General features: G+C 44.0%; 1 protein-coding gene across 2 annotated transcripts in view; it reads left to right on the top strand.

The window, feature by feature from the left end:
• The window catches only part of CCDC85C (coiled-coil domain containing 85C), a 270400-nt gene extending 257377 nt beyond the window's left edge, over positions 1-13023 (top strand). For both annotated transcript variants that reach the window (XM_086937759.1, XM_086937758.1), the window contains one exon: positions 12415-13023. In XM_086937759.1, coding sequence (XP_086793885.1) covers positions 12415-12504 — 90 coding nt within the window. In that variant the 3' untranslated portion in view covers positions 12505-13023. The remainder of the gene's footprint in view (positions 1-12414) is intronic.
• Positions 13024-21435: the final 8412 nt, after the last annotated feature.

The raw sequence follows: 21435 nt of genomic DNA, 5'->3' as shown, positions 1-21435 counted from the left end.
TCTGGGGGACTGGGCATGTTCTCCAACCAGGCTGTAAATCAGCCTGGGTGGAGAACATGCAAAGTGCGCATGAATGTTTGGCCGGCCCTATGTTCATTCGTGCGTACTTTAGGGAGTGCAAACAACTCCTCCACTCCCCTGCTCTGTCAGCAGAGCAGTCCCACCCCACCCACAAAACTGTCGCAACAAGGAAAAACAAGCATTTACAATCCAATAGGTCTCGCAGCATTAAAGTTTGAGTTACTGGCATTTTAAATGACCATGCTTTGCATTATTTTATTTTTTTAATTTGCAATTGGAATATAAACATTGTTTGTGAATGGTTAGCTGTTGCTTATGCTAAGCAAAGTTGGCAGTAATATAGAGTGCTAGTCTTGCTTGTTATAAGCATGCTGATTCAAAGCGCTCTGATACCTGCGGGTAGAGTTTGCGCTATATAAAAGTGAAAAACTAATAAATAAATAAATGAAAGCCTACCTGTACCACGTCCGTTCTTATTCTGCGATGACACATATCTTTGGGTCCCTGTACTTTTTAACTGCACTCGGCTGTGGGAAACCTCTATGGCAGGAACAACTTGTTGCGGGGCAGACACGGGCAATGTAGCCACTGTCTTGTGGCTGCACCGCAGGGTAACAGTGTAGGGGCAGGGAGGCAGTTGGTAGTGCTGTGCCATAGCAGTGTAGTTCTCTGTGTATGCTGGGCATGGGGGTTGCTATTGGCTTACAAGAAGTGGTGAGGAGGTGCTGGTTCGGTGTGCCTGCTTCCTGATCTTGGGCAGGCGACAGGTTAAAAACAAGCGCTGCCTAGGCTCGACCTAAAAAACAGCCAGCCCCCATCTCATGGTTCCGAGGTTAAAAATAAAAATTAATAAAAGATCAGCCATAGAAGGGATGCATTCGGCCCCTGGTGCCAATGTACCTGCTGGACTTTGGATAGCTACGCCCCTATGGTGGTTCGGTACTGTTCTCAAATGTGATATGGGATTCTGAGCAATTTTCCCAAGGTAGCAGATGAGGCGGTTTTTTAAAGCAAAGTTTGCAAATCTAGAACTGTTTTGGGGTGAGCTGGACACAATCTGAGAATGCTACAGAACACAAAGCCCATTCATTTAGAAGTGCCTTGAGACTGTAGCATCCTTCCATGAGGCACGTTTGTGGAGCTAGGTGATTTGTTTCTCAGCTTGGAAGCTGGTAAAAGAGCTCAGAGAACTAATTAAACCACCGTAGAGTAAAAACATGACCACATAACATGTAAAGCGCTCTGATTCCTTCAGGTCTAGCTAGCGCTGTATAAAACTCAAAATAATACCAATAACAGGCTCCACATTCAGTCTTTCATCCTTCAGAGGTCGATAAAATGAGTACCGCTGAGTTGGGTAGTAATGTACGTCATCATAGCCTACATACCAAACAAATGGTAGATAGCGCAACCTAAATACAATTAATTGTTAATTGTGTTATTTTTGTCTGCCACAGGTGTACATACGTTTGCTCAACAATACTTTTTCCGGGCTAACTAAACATAATTCCACATTAAAAGTAGTACTTTTGGCTTACACATTCCTTGTACGGGCTGCTCTTTCCAACTTGAAACAGGGCGAAATATTTAATGATTCTCAGGCCACACATAGTGAACTCACCGCGCAGCTGGTGAAACGAGGTGCAAGGGTCACAGAGTGGTGAAAACTGCAACACTGAACAAAAGGAGCAGCCTCTAGTGTTGTGGCAGATTTAACACCTGAACTGTGCCAAGGCCGAGGTGTGAATGGCCGCGGCACAAGCTACAGTAAGGTCCCTGTGAGAGGACTGCAGCAACCTGCAGCAGACGAAGAGCGCAAAATTACAAAAGAGAAGAAGGAACGTGAGAAACCAAACAAGGAAGGGGCAGACCGGATCGGGATGCTGACTCTATATGGTCTGACATCAAAAGAGAGCAAGACAAGCGGATTCCTCAAGTGAGGAGGCGCTAATTGTCTGCCCTGCAGATGGGCGCGGGGCACTCATTCAATGTGTGGGAGAATGGGCGAGGGGCACTCACTGCAGCTACGCTGCCGCCATGCACCAAAAGGCTGCACAGGTGAATAAATAAACATGTGCCTGCAGAGGGATTGCTCATGTCTGGGCTTTAATAGGAAGGTTATCAGAATATATCATACAGGAGGAGGTCGCCAAAAATCAGGCACACTTGCACACACAATAGGGTCCGTACCACCTGGACGGCTCGAAGTCCTGGTGCTCTACTTCCAAGTGAAGTGGAATGACAAACGGACAGGGACAGAGACCACACAGTGTGGAAGACAAGTTTGGGGCATTCTGTTAAACACAGGTATTTTTAATATGCAGCTGGTGGTCATGTGACTTGATAACTGGATGACTCCATGTGCTGGTACTGACAGGTGATGCTGAGCGTGGTGCAATGCGCCTTGGGGCAGAAACACGGGAGACATATTGTGGTTTAGCTCTGTGACCTCCGTTTGGCATGTTTGCTGGGGCTCTTGGGCTGTGGCAGGTGGGCAGATCTAAGTGCTGCTCCAATAATGCAGAGTCAAGCAAGCGGCTGATACAAGCGGACACACCAGTTCATCTGCATAAATGTTGTGGTAGCTTTATAATACACGGCCACCTAATGGGTGTTTATTCCGAGCCATGAGCCTGCTGTAAATGGGCGGGTCTGGGTATGGGCAGCGTGCTGATTAGGGTGCAAAGAAAATGGTGAGGAAGATGCTTATTTGGTAGACATGTTCATTCTCTCACACACATAACAAGCAGCACTGAAAGCAATAGCTTTCGCGATCGCTATAGTAAAACAAGTTGTACCAGCCTCCTTCGGTGTGGTTCCTTGGCTCGTGTGGTGACATCACGGCGGGGCTGCCTCCTTTGAGCACGCCCCCTCCCACGGCTCCGTGACGGGTCCAGTAGAGTGCATGTAAACCTTGGCCGAAAAAATGGCGGCCGCGGCCAGGAGTGCGCCCTGTGGGTTGCAAGCGTCCGACGGGGACCCCACAGATGCCCCGCTGTTCTTTCTGTATGGTGGAGGAGGATTTCAGCCCGTGCTCCCGCAAGACGGACGTAGAGCTCAGAAACTCAACACCGAGGACTGTGCCGGGGGTCAGTCTCTCACAGGAAGGTAAGAAGCAGCAGCGCAAGCGAGTGTGCTGTGCCCGGGGAAGCGTGTGGCTAGGGGGAGCACTGAATCGTGGTTGATGGTTGAAGAGCGATGGGTGCAACAGGGGAGAGCAGACAGTAAGGACTGGGTCTCTGTGTGTGCGCATGCGCTGGAGCTTTCCAGGAGACAGCCACAGCGAGCGCGTTCGCGCGCGCGTGGCCTGCGCTGATTGCCTTTTTGGAGATGCGCTCGGCCAGGTGCTGTCTCCTGGAAAGCTGCGTCGCCGACTATGGGTCTCTGTGGCGAGACCGCGCTGACGCGCGGTCGAACGCCACGAGACCTAAAAAATAATAACTTAGTTATCATCATTTTATTTTTCCTTTAGTTACACTGCTTAAAAGCTGTGGGACGACGGTCCTCCGCCTTAAAGGAGGAGCAGCCACAGCCCTTTGTGTTACTCAAAATGGCAGAGTAAAATCCGGGTGTGATACAATATTTTAATTAGGAAAAAATACTTGAAGACAATTTCTCAAATGACTGTTTAGCCAGACTGAAAGAAGCATACACGTCGAAGTAGGATCTTGTGCATAGAAGGAGCATACTTAGTCCGAAGTGCAATAGATCAAGCAGGCTGAAGAGTTAAAACTGAATCTGAAGTGTGACGTTTGATGCCATAGTGGCGGAACTTTGATTAACAGCTTTAAGAAAGAAAGATTTGACAGTTTTGTCATTCATTAAGGTCCAAATTCCTGTTAAACTTATCTTCTTATCTAAAAACTTGCCTCTACAACTAACACCTAAAAATATAAAATTGACAAGATAGCACATTCTCACAGTTAATTCCCTTAAAATGTTTCTTATCGGAGTACTGTAGGCAGATAGAAAAGAATTAAAACCTTACACAAACAGAGATCTTGAAAGTAAGCAACCAGACAGGTGTCACTGACAGAAGCTATACATCGAGGCAAGAATGTGACAAAGATTATACTGGGAGCAGCCATATTTAAAAGCATTTTTCCTAGAATCTCTACTTCAGCTCTTGAAGTGTCACTCCTGCATGGGCACACATGCTCGAATGCAATGCGAAACCCGGTAGATGTGGGAGTTCCCGCAGACGAACAATATACTTGAGGGGACTGTCAATTTTATTTATCATGCATAGTATATTAAAAACATTACATGAATGTTCAAAACACATTAAAAACAGAGCCATTTACCATACAATCAAGTTGAACTGAGTCTGATTAACAGTTAAAATCATATCGCAGAGGTCGGTCGCAATGAGATGAACCCGAGAATGAAAACAGTTGGGGCAGATGTTCAAAATCCACTGGAGCCAGCCTCAATGAAATCCCCTTGTACATTGCTTCCTGAGCGACTTACATCTTTATATCTGTTCTAGCAGTAAAGTTCTTTTTAGGGCTCGGCCTACGTCACCACGAAGTGGGGCGGAGCTCCGAGCTTCTTTTGTTAAAGAAAAAAAAAAAGTTTCTTTAGGGCTCGGGCCAGAAACATTCCTTAGTGTGCGAGCTTTTTTTATGGCATCTGCTTAGTGATTCGTCTTCGCTGTGCTGTCTTTTTAGTAGCCTTGACGCGATAGGCTATATGTAATTTGCGTCCGCCATTTTTGGCATTTTCTGTGCGGTTTCGCGCACGGCAGTCTATTAATTTTAATTAGGATCTGTCAGGGTGCCCTTCTAATGCAATCCAGATGGTAGGAGCGCGTTCACCATTCTGCATTGCATGTATCGGGCGCGCGTTCGTCTGCAGCGTCTTTGGGGCTGAAAAAAAGGCAGTATTTAAATACAGATTACCACCAGGTGGCAGCACGCTACCGCGACCCCGTCTAAGTAGCTGTATAAAGTAATCACCCTGGGACGGGTTTCCTTTTGTCTATGTAGCCTTTTATCTGCAAGTCACCGTTACTGACCTTATATTCCCTACCCTGTTCATCGTCTTGTGGTGAGGTCATAGAATAAATGTTTTCCGCATGCAGCGCTGCCAGAACACGTCATTGTGAGACAGTAGGCCACCGCGTGGAAAAGATCATCGATACACTAAATAGACATGACGTAGGGAGAGGACGAACATGAAGGAAATCTGACTGGACTCCGAAATATCCAGTGGCACCGCCGCGGAGGTTACAATTCTAGGAAAGGCCTCATCTAAAGAGTGGAAAGTGAAATGTAAAGCTTTCACATACTCTTAACAGACGCGCACATAAGCGAAGATTTAATTATCAGTAATCCCTTCAAAATGAACAACATTTACACCAAGTGACTGTTCGAATATGCTCCGTGCGTAAATGAAACAGTAAGAGGTAGGTCGCCAGCTCCCCGTACTGTGACTCATTGTTTATGCTTCTAGGAGCCATCGCAGCTTCATTATCTTCACTTTGATTCCTTTGTTATTTCTGACATTAAAAAATATGAGTGCGAGGGCACGTGTGCTGAGCGCAACGATGACAGTGTGGGAGGATTCTGGCGCTTTTTCCAGGGAGAAAGACTACAATAACTACCCAACTACAAGAAATATGTATAATTCAAACAGTGTGATCTTCCATCGTGTTCCAGCACAGGAGAAAGCTCGAAATAGGGTAGAAAGTTCGGATCGGATAGAAGCAAACAAGCTTTCCATTGTGGAATTTAAGTAGCGCCTTTTGCGCGTCTTGAGGTCACAAAGTACTCAGATTCACACAGGATCCAGGCAACCTTCGAGGAGTATGGGATGCAGTTTAGTCTGTGTTAAGGTGTTCGGGGGTGAGGTGAGCAACGTTCAAACAAAAATGGAGGCAATCTGGAAGCTCACACCAATCGTCTGGCACTTTCACACCAAACAGGCTGACTGTAGAGTTGTGATACAACCATTTTTTGGCAATAGCTTTAAATCGTTCATCAGTTTCATGAGAGGTGATGAGTTTTTCACCCGATTCGCATTGCGGTTATTTAATTAAGTACCACAGTACCGAGTCAGTGTACACGTGACGCCAAGATTTAGAGCGAAGTTCTTTACTGTTAATTACATCGTACATAAACACACAGTACCCCTGGGTTGTATATTGGGCCACTGTTTGAGTTTTCTAAGGAGTATTTACTAGGGACTACAACTCCCACAAGTCTTTCTCCTAGTGCCACGTTCTTCGCGCAGCGGCACTCTTTTATAAATGTATGGTAACCTTCCGTGGATCTTGCTCACAACATCGGGTACTGAAGAGCAACTCGGATGCGTGGAACACGGCCGCGTGAACAAGAGTAGAAGTCATTCTACAGGTACGATTAGTCATCTAGGAGACAGCGGTTTCGTTACCCTGCCAGCCAGTATCCTTTAGTACAGAGCAGTAACACGGTACTCTTATTATTTGCTGGAGAACCGTCATTTATATATTCCACCGTCAGAATTGTATTCAGATTGTATTCGGATTGATTGAATTTACACGATCAGCATGAACAAGGTACGCAGGGGGCATATTTTATGAATGAACGTTATTCTTCGGTTTTTCAAGTGGCACAGTAGCAACTTATTGTTATATCTTACAGCCGGACGTTGTGTTTTGATAAATTCTCCCACTGCACTGATTATTGCCTACGGAATGCCAGACGACACCCAAATTAATTGCTGCAAGATGCATGACCTTTTTAGTTGCACATATGATTACGAGCCAGTGAGACGTTTTGTTCTTTTTCGGGTAAACAATACACTTCCATCTCTATTTATTTACCAACCTCAGCACACGTTCATGTATCACACTAAGATGTGACTGCAATTTCGTTGTATTATTGGTCATTTGTTTAGTACATTTTGGGTGACTTCGGGACCGCCACCAGTACCCTGGTACTACCGGGTATATACTTTGTTAAATTCATCAGTTACAAGCATTATCCATCATTGATGATGGTTAATCCATGAAAGATAACACAACATTATTATGAATGGATGCTTTTTACGGGCTCGGCGACGTCACCACTTCGTGCAGAGTGAGTGCAGATACAGTGAGTGCGGAGTTACAGTGAGTGCAGAGTGAGTTCTGAGACAGTGAGTGAAGAGTGAGTGCAGAGTGACAGTGAGTGCAGAGTGACAGTGAGTGCAGAGTGACAGTGAGTGCAGAGTGACAGTGAGTGCAGAGTGACAGTGAGTGCAGAGTGACAGTGAGTGCAGAGTGACAGTGAGTGCAGAGTGACTGCAGAGACAGTGTGTAAGGGTGCAGGGTGCACATTGTGTGAGTGTGCAGAATGAGTGTGCAGGATAAACTGTGTGTGACTATGCAGGGTGACATTGGGAGTGTGCAAGTGAGCAGTGTGTGAATGTGTAGGGGCAGTGTGTGAGTGTGCAGAAAACACCACACACACATACACCACACACACATACCACACACACACACCATACACACATACACCACACACACACCACACACACATAAAGCACACACAAACCACACACCTCAGTCTCTCAACACCACACACTCGTCACCACTCAACACAACACACTCACCGCCACACTCACTCCCCAGGCTCACCCCCACAGACTCACCACCACACACTCACCACCACACACTCACCAGTACACAGAAAACAACACACCCCCAGCCGTGAATGAATGCTTTCACCATGCACAAACACCAACAACTATCAGCCATCTGTGCACGCTTTTACCAAGCACACACCCACCAGCCGTCAGTGCACCCTTCCACCAAACACACACACCACCAGCCATCCGTGCACGCATCAATTGTTAACGCATCCACAATTAACTATTGTAGCAATCGCAGTATGGTACACTTTACTTTCAAACATATTCATCTAAAGCACAGCATGCCACCATTGGTAAAATTACTATCCAACCCACATAATTCCACTACACACCACATGCACACACTCCATAACACATGGCGAAAAGACATTGCCATTTACAATGCCATTCGCTCAAACTCAAATAAATCCGAGCCCGATTGCATTTCTAATGCTTGTTATTACTGTGCAAACATCATGGGTCAAAGTGCGTGAAGAGGTGTGGCGCAACAGCCGGACTCCGGACCACAAGGTTCACAGTTCGATCCCTGGCTTCGGCGGCAGATTAGCCCAGCACCATGTGACTCTGGGCAATAGCTTGCTTAATCTTCCCGACGGCCCCCAGCGCCGGTACACCTCTCCGGGGGTAGCTGTGCGCTTTACAAATAAATGATGGGATTTTTTTTTATTAAATACAGCATACACTCTATTATACCTACATTCCAGCTATAGTTGAATTACTCTGTGGCATGCTCATTAAATTTGTAATTTCTTGGTAACCATCCCAAGAAGCATCCTTCTCACTCAACCCATAGATGGCGGCATCCCTGAAAGGAGTACCATCTTCAGAGAACTGTCCATTCATTGGTTGAATCCATGGTGACAGAAAACAAGTGAGCATGTTAAACGGTTGACGTGTTGCAGTGAACTTTAAAAGGGCGATTTTTTTAAAACGCATTTCTAAATTGTTTTGCTGGCATTCAACAAGAGTATTTTGTTTCTCTCTCCCTTTTAATATTTATACAGGAAGTGTTATGAACCGATACTTTTAATTACTTCACGTTGAATCCACCCCAGGGCAAGCAACCCTTCTGTAACCGTTTGTGATGATATGAAGCTGTGTGCCAAAACCTTTGTCTCGTCTGCTGCTACTGCTTTCTGGTTTTAACAAAGAAATTCTGGCTAAACTAGAAAATCAACTTTGTGTCTGTGTCTCTCTTACGATCACCAGGCTCATATTTCTTCCAAGTCTTGACGAGTCCCTGAGATTACACTTTTTCATTTCTGTCAGTGCTGAAGGTGTGCAGGTACTGCTGCTGGAAAAAATTGGCTGATGCAGTGATTATACTGAGGGCCACTGGAATTATGGCAACTGGGGAGGACCAAATTATGCGGTAGGGTTGACTAAAATATTCGACACGAAAAGGCAAAATATGCAGCGTAATGTGCCACATTTTGTGAAAGTACTACTGCATTATTTTGTCTTTCATACACATATTAACACTGTCTGGGCAAAGGCTCCACGTCGTAATCCACATTCAAATATAGCAAAAGGCAATTGAAAGGTGACTGTGGATTTAGTAAAGGGCCTTCCACTGTGCGGTTAGGTGTTGCTGCTTTTTGTTTTTACTAACTTTTGATCCGTTTGAGCTAGAAATGCAGTTTTTTAAATAAAAAATCAAAGGCAGCCAATCCATAATTATGTGATAAACTCAGCAGATGCAGAATCACATAATTCCAGTGGCCCTGATTACAGTGTGCTAAACAGATCACTTTCTAAAAGCACTGATATATAAGCCCTAATTAACATGTGGAGTTATAATATATATATATATATATTTAAAATATTGAGCGAATGATAGAGACCACCTTCCCAAAGCAAATACCTGTAAATCTGAATTCTCATACCATCCTCTCAGATCCAAGCATGGTACTCTCATTAAATCCTGTCCTGGCTAGTAATTCTTCATGAAAATTGCAAGCTCTTCTGCACGAAAATCCACCAGCCCCACCCATTTCATTATCCCCTCCCCTCTCCTCTTCCCTCCACAGACCCTGCCAGTCACCATTTGTTGAAAAGCAGCCCTGTTGCTCCCTGTCCTTGGGTGGGTTTCTTCTGTGCCTCCAGGTGCAATGCACAGCAAGACATGCACGGACTACACATTTCTAACCACACACCCACACGGTCTAGCCTGCTACCCATGTGAATCTGCGCTTCAGCACCCCAAATAGGGTAGAAAGCCATGTACAAATGCTATCATAAAATAGAATACAAAGGCCATTTAAATTCAGGCTCAGATTGGTGTTGGCCACTGAGACGCAATCTAATATCAGGTGAGTGGGGGGATCTTTGTGGTGGAATAAATGAAGATCAACGGCGTAGCAAGGGAGCCATGTCCCCAAAAGGGAGCAGGGAAAACAGGGCTCCTTGCAGTTGGTCGAGCAGCGAAAGACTTATGTCCTGAGCACTGGTGTCACTGCACCTGCTGTACTATTGATAGTTACATTCTTGATGAGAATATGGCTCTTGCCGCATGGACGAACAGTGGCTTGTTTGGTGCATCTGTGTAAGAGTCTCTTTGATGCCCTACCCTCAGATAGCCAGGCCCCTCCAAGACATAGTCGTCTGTATTTGGCAGTTTGTTGCTGTTGCTACAGCTCTGTAGAGCCGTGTTTCCCTTCTCTGTTTCAGGGGCGGCCTTAGGCATGTGCAAGCTGTGCAGCTGCACAGGGCCACCAAACCCCAGGGGCCACCACGCCAATATATATCCTTAATATAATAATCCTCTGAGAATGGATACATATTTGCGTGGCGGCCCCTTGCAGGGATTTGGCGGCCTCCGGCTCTGTTCCACTTCCAAACACTCTGACCCCCCCCTCTTCACTGGCCTCTGCGCTCCGCCCCACCTGGAACCCCTCTTCCGGGGCCCCCTACCTACGCTCCCTGCCCAGGGCCGCCATGAGCCTAGAGCCACCCCTTTCTGTTTAAACAAATCAACAAGAGCAGCCCGTTCAGGTAAGAGCGATATGAGGGACTCAACAGACGACGACGAGGGAAAATTTATTATTGATTTAATTTTCCCTCACGTCTGTCGAGTCCCCACCCTCACCCCACTGCTTTTACCTGCAGGGGGCGCTCCTGCGATTTAAACTCCCTTCCTTCCTCTTATTCAGTGTGCTCCATCTATACTTCCAGCCCTCCTTCACTTTATCATTTCATGCTAGGTTCTCAAATTGCACCAAAGTGGCCCAAAGAGCAACATGGATACACTGCAAAGACCGAACCTGCCCCAGCCTCCTCATCAAGGAAACATGCAGGGGATTTTTGCAATTTTCTTTAGTTGGGGACACAGGGATGGCGCGGCGTTGGGAAGACCGGAGGAACAAGATAGCAGACCCTTACTCTCTATGCCCCTGCCTCTCTGTATCATTGATGTCCCTATGCCCACACATGACTTTGTCCCCCTTCATTCATATTCTCTAATCCAGGTGGCTCGAGGGCCAGCGCCACAGGAAGGCAACAGGGGGTGGGGGAGGTCATATGTTCCTCTGACATATGAACAGAAAAGAGTAGGCCTTGAATTAAGAGTAGCAAACTGTAATACATGGTAGGAAGACCTTTTGAGTTTCGAAAAAGGTCAAATGAAGAGTCCTACTTTACTCGAATTTTTGGGATGAAACCCAACATTTGGAACTATCAGATGAGGTATGGGTTTAGCACTTGGCAAACACTGAAAGATTATATTGCCATAGATCTATTCTTGCGTTTGCTATGACAGAAGGACAGTGGCATCCTGTGCTATTTGCATTGAGGGGGGCAGTCGGGCACAAATGCACACATAAACACTCACTCACACTTTCACACATGCACTTAAACACTCACTCACACTTTCACACATGCACTTACACTCACACACTCATCCATTCACAATACTCACTCCAATATATTAATTCATGGATGCACCTACGCCCTCACTATGCCCTCACGAAACATTGGGAAAAAAATCAAACTTAACGGCGCATCTCTGCCTCGTAGATCAAACGAGGCTTGGGACTGCTGTCTTCCCTCATTGCCTGACTTAAGGTCACCAATGAGGGAAGGCAGCATTCCCAAGCCTTGAAGGACCCAGGACGGATGAGTGTGTTGCCTTCCCTCATTGGCTGACCTTAGATCAGCCAATTAGGGAAGGCAGCAGCCCCTCACTCGTCACAAATTGGGATGGGGTCAGTGAGACTGCTGACCGCACGCCACTCAATGACAAGGAGGGATTGACACTCCGGCCTGGGCATTTTTGGGCGTTAAACGGAAGCGCCCAGATTCGAAGTAATCAGTGATGCTCCCCCTCGTCACGAGGGGGAGGGCCTCGAGGTTCTGAGCTTGGCTGAAGATGTCACACCCACAGGAGCGGTGACTTCTTCAGCCCGGCAAAATTAACTTCAGGCAGCCAGGACCCAGCCCATTTAACGCACGTCTAGCTCCTGGCTGCCTGACCTGAAAATAAAGAGTCTCTCAGGCTGCCTTTTGCTCATCCTGACACATATTCTTTATAGTGGCCAGAAGGTGAGGGGGTGTGGCCCTTGACCCATTAGGACGTGCCCTACGACAGAAAGAGGAAAAAGTCACCTGCACCTTGATTTAGTTATGGATTGCTCGAAAAAAAGGGTAGCTCATATGTGTCTCGTGCCTCTTCCTATCACTGCATTGTGTTTGGCTGTCAACAGAGTTACAATGCTGATGCTTATAAGTTGTTGGTCTACCTTATTTTCAGAGTCACTGACCTCTGTATACTTCTCTCCACAGGTCGTCTGGCGGAAATTGGGTGACGCAGCAAGTTCCAAGCCCTCCATCAGACAACACCTGTCTGGAAACCAATTTAAGGGCCCATTGTAGTCCTTACTTCTGAAGACTTTTAACAACCCAGGGGAGACGAGTCTCAGTGTCCTGTTTGTTTGGACAAATTCCGTTGTAAATACGACCACTATTGGCTTGGTTTCTACAAGTCTGAACGCTATCTTGGATACGTACTTAGTGATGGCATATGTGTACAGCAGGCAAATATTCCTAAATGTAGATATTCAGAGCTTCAGAAAAATGCAAGACTTTTATTAGTAAAAAGTCAACTTCTTCTGCATGGCCATCCGATGACTCGCCATGTGGGTTGCATTCCGGGATATTGGGCAAGAGCGTTTAGAAACAAAACGTGAAAACCGGAGTCACGGGATCTCTAAGACAACCACAATGTACAGCAATGTGCAATTCAATTGTCCACTAAGGGACTCTGGTGAAATTTCAAGAAAGTTTTCATCTATTTTAATGTGAATCGTTGCCAATATATCAACAATCAAGTATTGCATCTGGATGATTTATAGCGATCAGAACAGTTTGTTATAAAACTTCTCAAGTTTATCTTATGAAGTGGATGATACGCATCTGGCTTTTTTTTTCCAACTTTACACTAAAGGAACAGTCACCGCTGCAAAGGAGTTCCTCCTTCACCCTCAAGTGCATGGAATTCAAGATGGCCGTTCTGACACCCGTAGGCCTTTGCCGTAGAAGTGTACTCTTTTCTGTGCATAGCTGCTTTACTAAAATGTTGTAATCGTGAACACTCCCGAGCCAGGGTAGTAGATTGCATTAACATAGGCTTTGATGAACAATGCTGCTGTATACGCTTTATTTTTGTTACTAAAATGTCACGATGACGAGAATCTTTTTCTTCAAGAAACTGTACATAAAAATGATGGATTTATATTTTGTTACTGTTAAGTACATTATATTGTTCATATATAGAAAAAGCCTACCCTATTGTTGTTTTCACCGGTTACTGGAGAAAGTAGACCTGAGTGGAGCTAGAACAAGTATTATGTCCCTGTCTGTAGGACTTTATTTCACTTTACAAAAGAAAGACACATATGTTTTGTTACTGGGCTGAAAAAGGCAATTTAGTTAAAACTTATAGCACTTTGGCCAGCCCCCTGACTCTGAGTTTGTGCTGTGTACGTGGTAGAGGAGGCCCCCGTGCTGTTCAGGGACACGGGTAGCAGCAGTGTGCTTAACTTTTGCAGGGGAGACACTGACTTCTGCCTTTGCCTTTAAGGAAGGTACCACTTGGGGTGAATGATCCTCTACTGGGGACTTCCCTTGAGGTACAAGTTGTTTGGTGTCAGAAGAGACAACTGCTTAACCCCTTCGATGCTGATGACAAGCTGAGCTCGTCATCAGCCACGGGGGGCGTGTGCGGATGACGAGCTGAGCTCGTCATCTAACGCGGCTTTTGCAAAAAAGCCGCGTAGCGCAAAAATAACCGCAGCAGCGATACGGTTAAGCCTCTGGCTGTAAAGATGGTGCCGGGTGTACATTCAAGAGAAGCATGCTCTGTAATGTCACTTATGTCTCTCACAGATCTTCGTCCACTGTAAACGCAAGGTTATTCTTTTTTGCAAAAGAATGAAGGGGGATGCAAATAAATTCAGTTACAAGAAATTAACAGGTCAGTTAAAGAGAGTGTGTGGGCACATAGAAGTATATTAACTATACACTGCCACTTTGCACAGTAAAATCTGAAGTGATTTAGCAGCCTCAACCCTTTTCTTTTGCTGAGTTTGTCGAATTATACCAGTTTTATTACTGTTTATGAAAGGTGACGTTTTAATTGTGTTTAGCTGCTGAGTTCTGGCCAAGAAACAGATACATTACTAAATAAACTCTAAATCTTCTGAAAGAATGTAAGCATGCTGTATAGGAAGACCTTCAAATGGCCACGGTGTCCCTTTGCTGTTAGACTTTAAAGTTCAAGGAGAGGTGGAGGGGGGCACCAACAACATTTATTTTTGTTTTACATATTGAGAAAGTTCCTATTTTAGGCACGTCATCAGGTCGTATATTCATGTTTAAGGACTTTCTGGAATTTAAAATGCAATATGTTAATCCTCCAGAATGAACACAAAGCCTTGTCATCTTTTACCCAGTTTAAAGCTCCTACCTCCTGTACATCATAAAATAAAAAACAAACAGCAGATATTGGTTCTCCGGCTCACTGTATCATACAGGGATCAAGATGACAAGATGCATAGCACGGCAGGCGTTCTACTTACATTTTGAACGTCGCTGCGGTTGTACCACATCCCTAAAAAGCTATTAGGGGATTTTGTTTCCTGCATTTAATGGTAAGGGATTTATTACTAGGTTTGTTTTATGATTTATTGATCAAATCCATGGAAATTCGTTAATAGCCAGGGGTTAGCAAATTGAGCCACCTGTTGGAGGTTTCATGAGAAAGTCAGGTATTTGATGGGTACAGAGGTGGGAACCATTCACCTGCTATTACATCATGTCACATGCATGCAGGAGCGCTCCATGATTGATAGAAAAGGTATAAGGCAATGTATTAAGCACTCTTATCTGGTACCTTTCATGGTCCATTAAAAAATACAATTCCATATGAAAAATATCACTGCTGTTAGTTAAACCTTTCTTGTTACTAGAGAAGTGGACTGTAAGGGCAGTCTAACACAAACGTTTTATTGTAAACCTAAATAAGCCTGTCCTGCAGTTCAAAAAAGTTTTGTTAGTAAACCGTGGTCCGCTTCCCCTCAAAAGTTTATGTAGATATTTCCCCCACTACATTGGTATCAATGCATTTGATAACAATGTAATGCCATGTTAGAGATATGGGATTCGGATAAAACTACATTTAAATAAAAAAAAAATCTAAATAATATTCAGACTCGCTTCAGTTCTGGTAAAGTACATGTATGAACGAATGCACACTGTGAAGTCATCAGGAGGCACCAACTAGGACTACCTTGCTGGTATATGAAATTATTGGACCCAGTTGAGTAGTGTTTCTACAAACAAGTCACGACAATGCACAAATATACAGGAATAGAGTCAAAGCACCATGTGCCTACTGCTGTACCAGAACTTTCATTAAATACGTATTACTTGGCTGGGTTTCTGATGCCTTTTCTGTACTATCGCTTACACCATGTTAGCAGAATTCCCACCACGTTTGCATAGTTTGGGAAGAAAGTGTCTCACATTCCTCAATGTGACCCTCCAGTGTAATGGATCCACTACCATTTCGGTGTGGGTAGAGCTCTAACTCAGAATAAGCCATTAGTATGAACCAAGATGGTGTGCCGGAGTGCCCAGTGCCATCTGTGTTTGACAAAACAGAAAAGAGGGTGTGATGAAAGATTGACTCTGCCTAATATCCTGCAGTACAGACAGTGGGGTGGGGTGTGAAACATAGGGGACTTTTCCATCCTGTTCTATATAAAGCTTGTTCTAAACCATCATCCGCTTTCTAATTTTGTCCCATTTAATTAAGTTATGTGGCTACAATGATTTTGGAAAATCTTATTGTGAATCTACTCTGGAACCAAGTTGAGTAAACCAACTGGCTTGGCAATTTCCCGGTAGGTTTGTAGACTCCCTGCGTCAGTGAATCCATGTTGGGTCTAGATCATCACAGACTAGACAACTGTCTCTCGGCAATAGTCCTTTTGCGCTTGTCGGCTGTATTAAGCACCATCAGCTGTATGTTCTTGCTCAGCAGCCTACCTGAGCTGTGCCTAGGTGGACAACTCTATTTATTATATTATATATAATTACATCTGGTTGAATGAGTTGTTTTAAGTGGGCCGTTACTGTCGCAGATTAATCACTCCTTTTTGTTACCTCATTTGGTCCATGCCCTTTTTGTTCGACACAGCTGTCATTGAAAACCAGATTCTCCATAATTTCGAGGGTGATCTGGTTGTCATACCTGTAAATTTCGAACAATGTATGTTGGCAGCTTTGGACAGGACCTGTGGGAGCTCAGATTGGGATTAATGGATAAAGCAATGACCCCTGGGACAACATGTTCTGGTTTCTTAACATGATCACCTGCCCTACCCGGTTGGCTATGGCAAGAACATTTGATTCAAAACCATTCCGGGGGTTCTTTCCATTTCGAACATCTCGAAGGGGTCAGCCGAACATACATGGGTAGTTCCAGAAACTGCAGGGCCTGAAATTAATAACAGTGCAATCTATTTAAGAGTAGTCTGCATGCCTGACTGGTCCTCAGTGCTGGCGCATTTGACCAAACCTCTTTGGTTTCCTTTAGCTTGCATGGCTATCTGTGGCAACACACATCTTGCATATGATGATCCCAGCGTTTCTAAAACTGCCAGACAGCTATTCACCTTAAAGCCTGGGGCCTGGTTGGAGTAGCTTGTTATTGCAATGAAAGGTTGGTTGGCATTGCCTTTTCCATGCCGCTCCCTTTCTTCTGGCACACTCTGCTCCATCTCTAATTTCAATGTGCTTTTTTCAGGAAGAACCTGAAAACCTGGCTTTTCATGCAGCTTTTACAAGGAGTTTAGGACCAGCTTTAGTTTGTGCCACAGGAGGGAACTCTTTGGTGTCAAGGTGTTTTCCAAAACAAATTTAATCACGAGAATGTTGTCAACTACTTGGAGTCTAGTAGCTTAGAAATGCTGTATATTTGTGTTTTGATTTGTGGATTTGAGGCAGGCGTTTGAAAAAAGTGGAAGTAGGTAAATGCATGAACGCGGTAATACCATACTGAAAGACAACATATGTTTAATTACACAAACCAGCAAGCCTTGATGCATTCAACCTACTGGCAATTCCGTTCAGCAGACCACAGATGCGTTCATCAGAAATGCATTTATGGTCACTGACTTTAGGTAGTGTCTGCACACCTGACAGAAGGCTTCATGTCTTTTTCCATTTTACATAACGTGCCTTGTTCACTGAAAGTGGATGCTTTAATAAAATATGGTCATACCCAATCCCACTAACCCTAGTAAATACATCTATGCATGCACTACTGAAGTAAAAACAAAAAATAAAAATACAGAACATCTGAAACTTGGAGGTACCATGCGGCACCACTTGTATTGTATCATCAACTTTGATTTTTCTGGGCTATCTGGCTCTAAGCAATGTTATCTGGTTGTCGCTGGTGTGGTTTTTGTTTACATACTAGGCATCCGGGGCCGCCACAATATGAGGCTTCTTCAAGCAATATTGGGTGGGATTCATCGACTTGACATTTCCATTCAGTTAAGTAGCTACCCCAGGGCATCTTTTCACAGCATATGTGGAAAGGTGCACATTTACTTACACACTCTTAACTGGAAATCCCTGTTAATTCAGTAGGTTCCTCTATTACACTTCTTTTGGACTCTCGTCACCACAACTAATGTGTAGTTAGTATGCAGTTCAAGTTATCCATTGGACTCATTCGGTGTAGAGGTGATACAGCTCTCGACATCCCAGAGGCTTTTTGATCTTGGCAGAGATTCTCTCAATGGGCTTACCTCAGTTTGTTAACTGACAGAGGTACGTAATAGATATTAGCTTTGGTGTCAGCTAATTCAGGATACATGTGCTCCACCCTTGAATACCCTGGTCAGTTTGAAGTGCTGCTGTCAATACTGCCTCAGCTATGATGCACCCACTTTCTTTTAATTTGAGAAACCTTCCACAGAGACATTTCTGGACTTTCAGAATTGGCGATTTCTTTTATGTTAGTTTTGAGTGACTCTTAGACGACCATATAGAACACTACACCTCAAGCTTTTTTTGAAAGTTAAGATTCAGATATTTTAGCTTCAGATCCATATTTACTTGTAGGGTTTATTTTCATCCCCTTTTACTTCACCTTCAGCCCTTTCCCATTATGCTGACTCTGCCAACATCTGTCTTGATGTCTTGTAATTAACATTGTTAGATTTCTCAGCTAAAGTCACTGCACAATGGCTTTGTATTGTTCGTCTGTTTTTGTACCCACGACGACCCCTTCACAAAAAAAGCACTCCGATATATAAACATACATTATGTGGCATTACAATATTTTCATTTTCTCAACTTTTGCTTACTTGTTTTGACCGAATGTCTGACAAGATGGTACAGTTCTCAGCTTTGCTCTAGTTATGAATGACATTCAGATATCTTTTAGAACTTCCTCAAACTGTCTGTCTTTTCTTCCACCATTCCGCATAATCGTATTGCAGTATGATGCAACTCGTCCTAATATTTTTGATTTATCTACAAAAAATAGTGTATCAATTGATACAAAGTAAGTCACTTTGATTTCTAAATGAAGGATAAAAATGTACTACTGATCTTTTTTAAACCACGAAATCTTCTATGGTTACAACCTGAAATAAATATATTTTTTGTATGTTTGGTTGATAAATTCAGTTGAAAATTCTTTTATGTGGTAAACCTGTGAATGCACAGCCTGCTGTATTTTCTGTATAATGTGATTGAATTAAAAACTGGAAAAAATACCGAGCCTACATTTTTGTACAGTAGAATTAAGGTCCAGCCTCTTGCCTGTCTGAACCAAACACCTGTTTTATGTTTTGTCCACTGTACAAAGTAGAATAAGGAAAACTAAGAGTCTGATTTCATAATGTGGTAAATAAAAAAAGATCTGGAATATTTTAGTACATGAGGTCAGAAATAAAATTGTGATGATATTTACTTTAGGTTGAACAAAATAAAGTGAATTCTTTACAAGCAAGCCAAGGTGTTTTTCTATTTGGTGGAAGTGTAGTGTCTCTCTTTGCGTTTCCATTACACTCAACCGCACACACACACGCAGGCACGCTCGCGCACACACACACACACACACACACTGGAATAATCTTGAAAAGCATCGTAATTTTAGCTACGCAGGTAGACATTTATATTGGTAGTTGTGTGTAGGAAAAAAACATATGGGAACTCGGTCTAAATTGTTGTAAAATAAATAGTGATCATATTGGCTGAGCCAGCCTACCAGTCGGGCACCAAAAGAAAACTGGCCATCCAGACTGTGCCTCTCTGGCTGTGTGCGTTTGTGCACGTGCCAATAGGCACGTGACCTGCACATAATGGTGGGCACGAGGGATCTCAGTGGAACTGATTAGCCTATGATGGGTTTACGAGGACACACACAATGACATTGATTAGCTTTTGATGGGAGATACCAGCGAACACAATAGCCATGATGGCTTGTGACTGGGATACCGAGATCGCAGTGGTTAGTCTGTTTGGCATATGATGTCATTGCCTGACATTGGATTGTTGTTAAATGGGCGCACATTGGCAAGGACGATGACGTTCACATAGTTGTAATGACTGGAGTGGGATGAAAAAACCTGGGTGCATTACGGCAATGATTTGAATGATAGCAATGACTGGTATATTTATTTTCTAAGATTGAAAGCATGATCTAGACTACATTAAAAAAGCTAAAATTGTGCGATGTTTGGGGACAAAATAAGTTTATTTACGAAAAATTATATAGTCGGCAGTGCATGGATTCTCTGAAAATGACATATTGATGCTTAGATTATGAGCACAATGAGTTATTTACTGAAAATGACAGTCTACAATTGTGCAACAATGAGTCCATTCACCAAGTATTTAAAGCTCATGTTTGAGTGATGCTTCATGCTGTTAACTGGGCTCTTATTGCTTATATTTTACCACCTTTTTGTTGGTCTCAGAGGAAACTCTGACCACCCAACTAAGAGACCAATCCGTCCCATGCCCTCCCATGTGAGAGTCTACTACAGCATGCGACCACCCAACCAAGAGACCAATCCGTCCCATGTGAGAGTCTACTACAGCATGCGTAAGACTCGGTTATGTAAAAGTCATACTCCCACCACCTCAAGTCGTCTCTCTAACTAAGCTATCTACGACGCCTTAAATACTCAATCTGCATGTACAGTCAGTAGAGGGAGTCCCCACGTAAGATCCCGCACAGGCATATACGAATGTTGCTCGTAGCGGTGAAAGGCCATCACCTAAATACATACTGTGAAGCTATCGGACACCAATGAAACAAAGCTCCCCTACCTACCCCTACACCAATCCCCAGAACCCCTGCTACCTCTCCCACTTGGACCCTCCACCCGGAATTTCTCCCATCTACCTTCCCTGCCCACCTTCTCTCTATGACTATTTCTTCATCCTCCTTTCTCCTCGCTCACGGGGTCGTCCCATTACTAACCCATGTTACAGAGTGACGCTTACTCAGGGGTTCCCCAGTGATGTCACGACTGACTTAAATGTGCTCCAATAAGAGATATAGAGGGAGACCACTCTAACTGTTTTTGTTATTTTTACAGTGATTGATTTTCTCAAATTATTCATAGTGCGCCTGTTCAGCTAACACACAATGATCCTTGTTCCTCCTCCCTGTATCGAAACGATAGCTCTTGTTTTTGTACCTACCTCCTTTCAGAAATTTCACACTGCTATCATTAGGGACACCTGCGTGGACGTAGATCACTGAAACTACTATACAGGACTACATTTGAATTATGCAGTTTTTTCACTTTACCATACCTCCCCTTACTAAGGAGAATAGGAATGTTTCTATTTAAACAATGTAAGATGTTTTTTGCATTTATATGACGATAAATTTTTTGGGGAAAAAAACTATAAATTGGAAGACCTTATTGATTCCCAATGCCTCCTGAGAACTTACTGATCAGGACTATTGAAGCACACCCACACTGACATCCAAAGTGCTCCGGCAATTCAGAACAAGCACTGGCAATGCCAATAGGTCTGGGTTTAATGTACTAATGCCTGCAACGTTAGCATACTAGAAAAGAACCCCAGGGGAGAGAGCCAGGGGGAGCAGAAACAGGGTTAATTATGGAAGCACTCCAGTGGAAGTGGTAGGATACTCTAAAACAATCAGTAGCATTAGGTAAGAGATGAATACTGCAGTGGGCTGAGTCAAGACACAAGTGACAGTGGAGAAGTGTGGCTCAGGGGTTAGAGGCGGCAGACCCG

Source organism: Lissotriton vulgaris, chromosome 9 (assembly GCF_964263255.1).
Source record: "Lissotriton vulgaris chromosome 9, aLisVul1.2, whole genome shotgun sequence".
NCBI lineage: Eukaryota > Metazoa > Chordata > Amphibia > Caudata > Salamandridae > Lissotriton > Lissotriton vulgaris.
The sequence above is the reverse complement of the archived record's forward strand: the minus strand, read 5'-3'. Positions and strand labels throughout refer to the sequence as shown.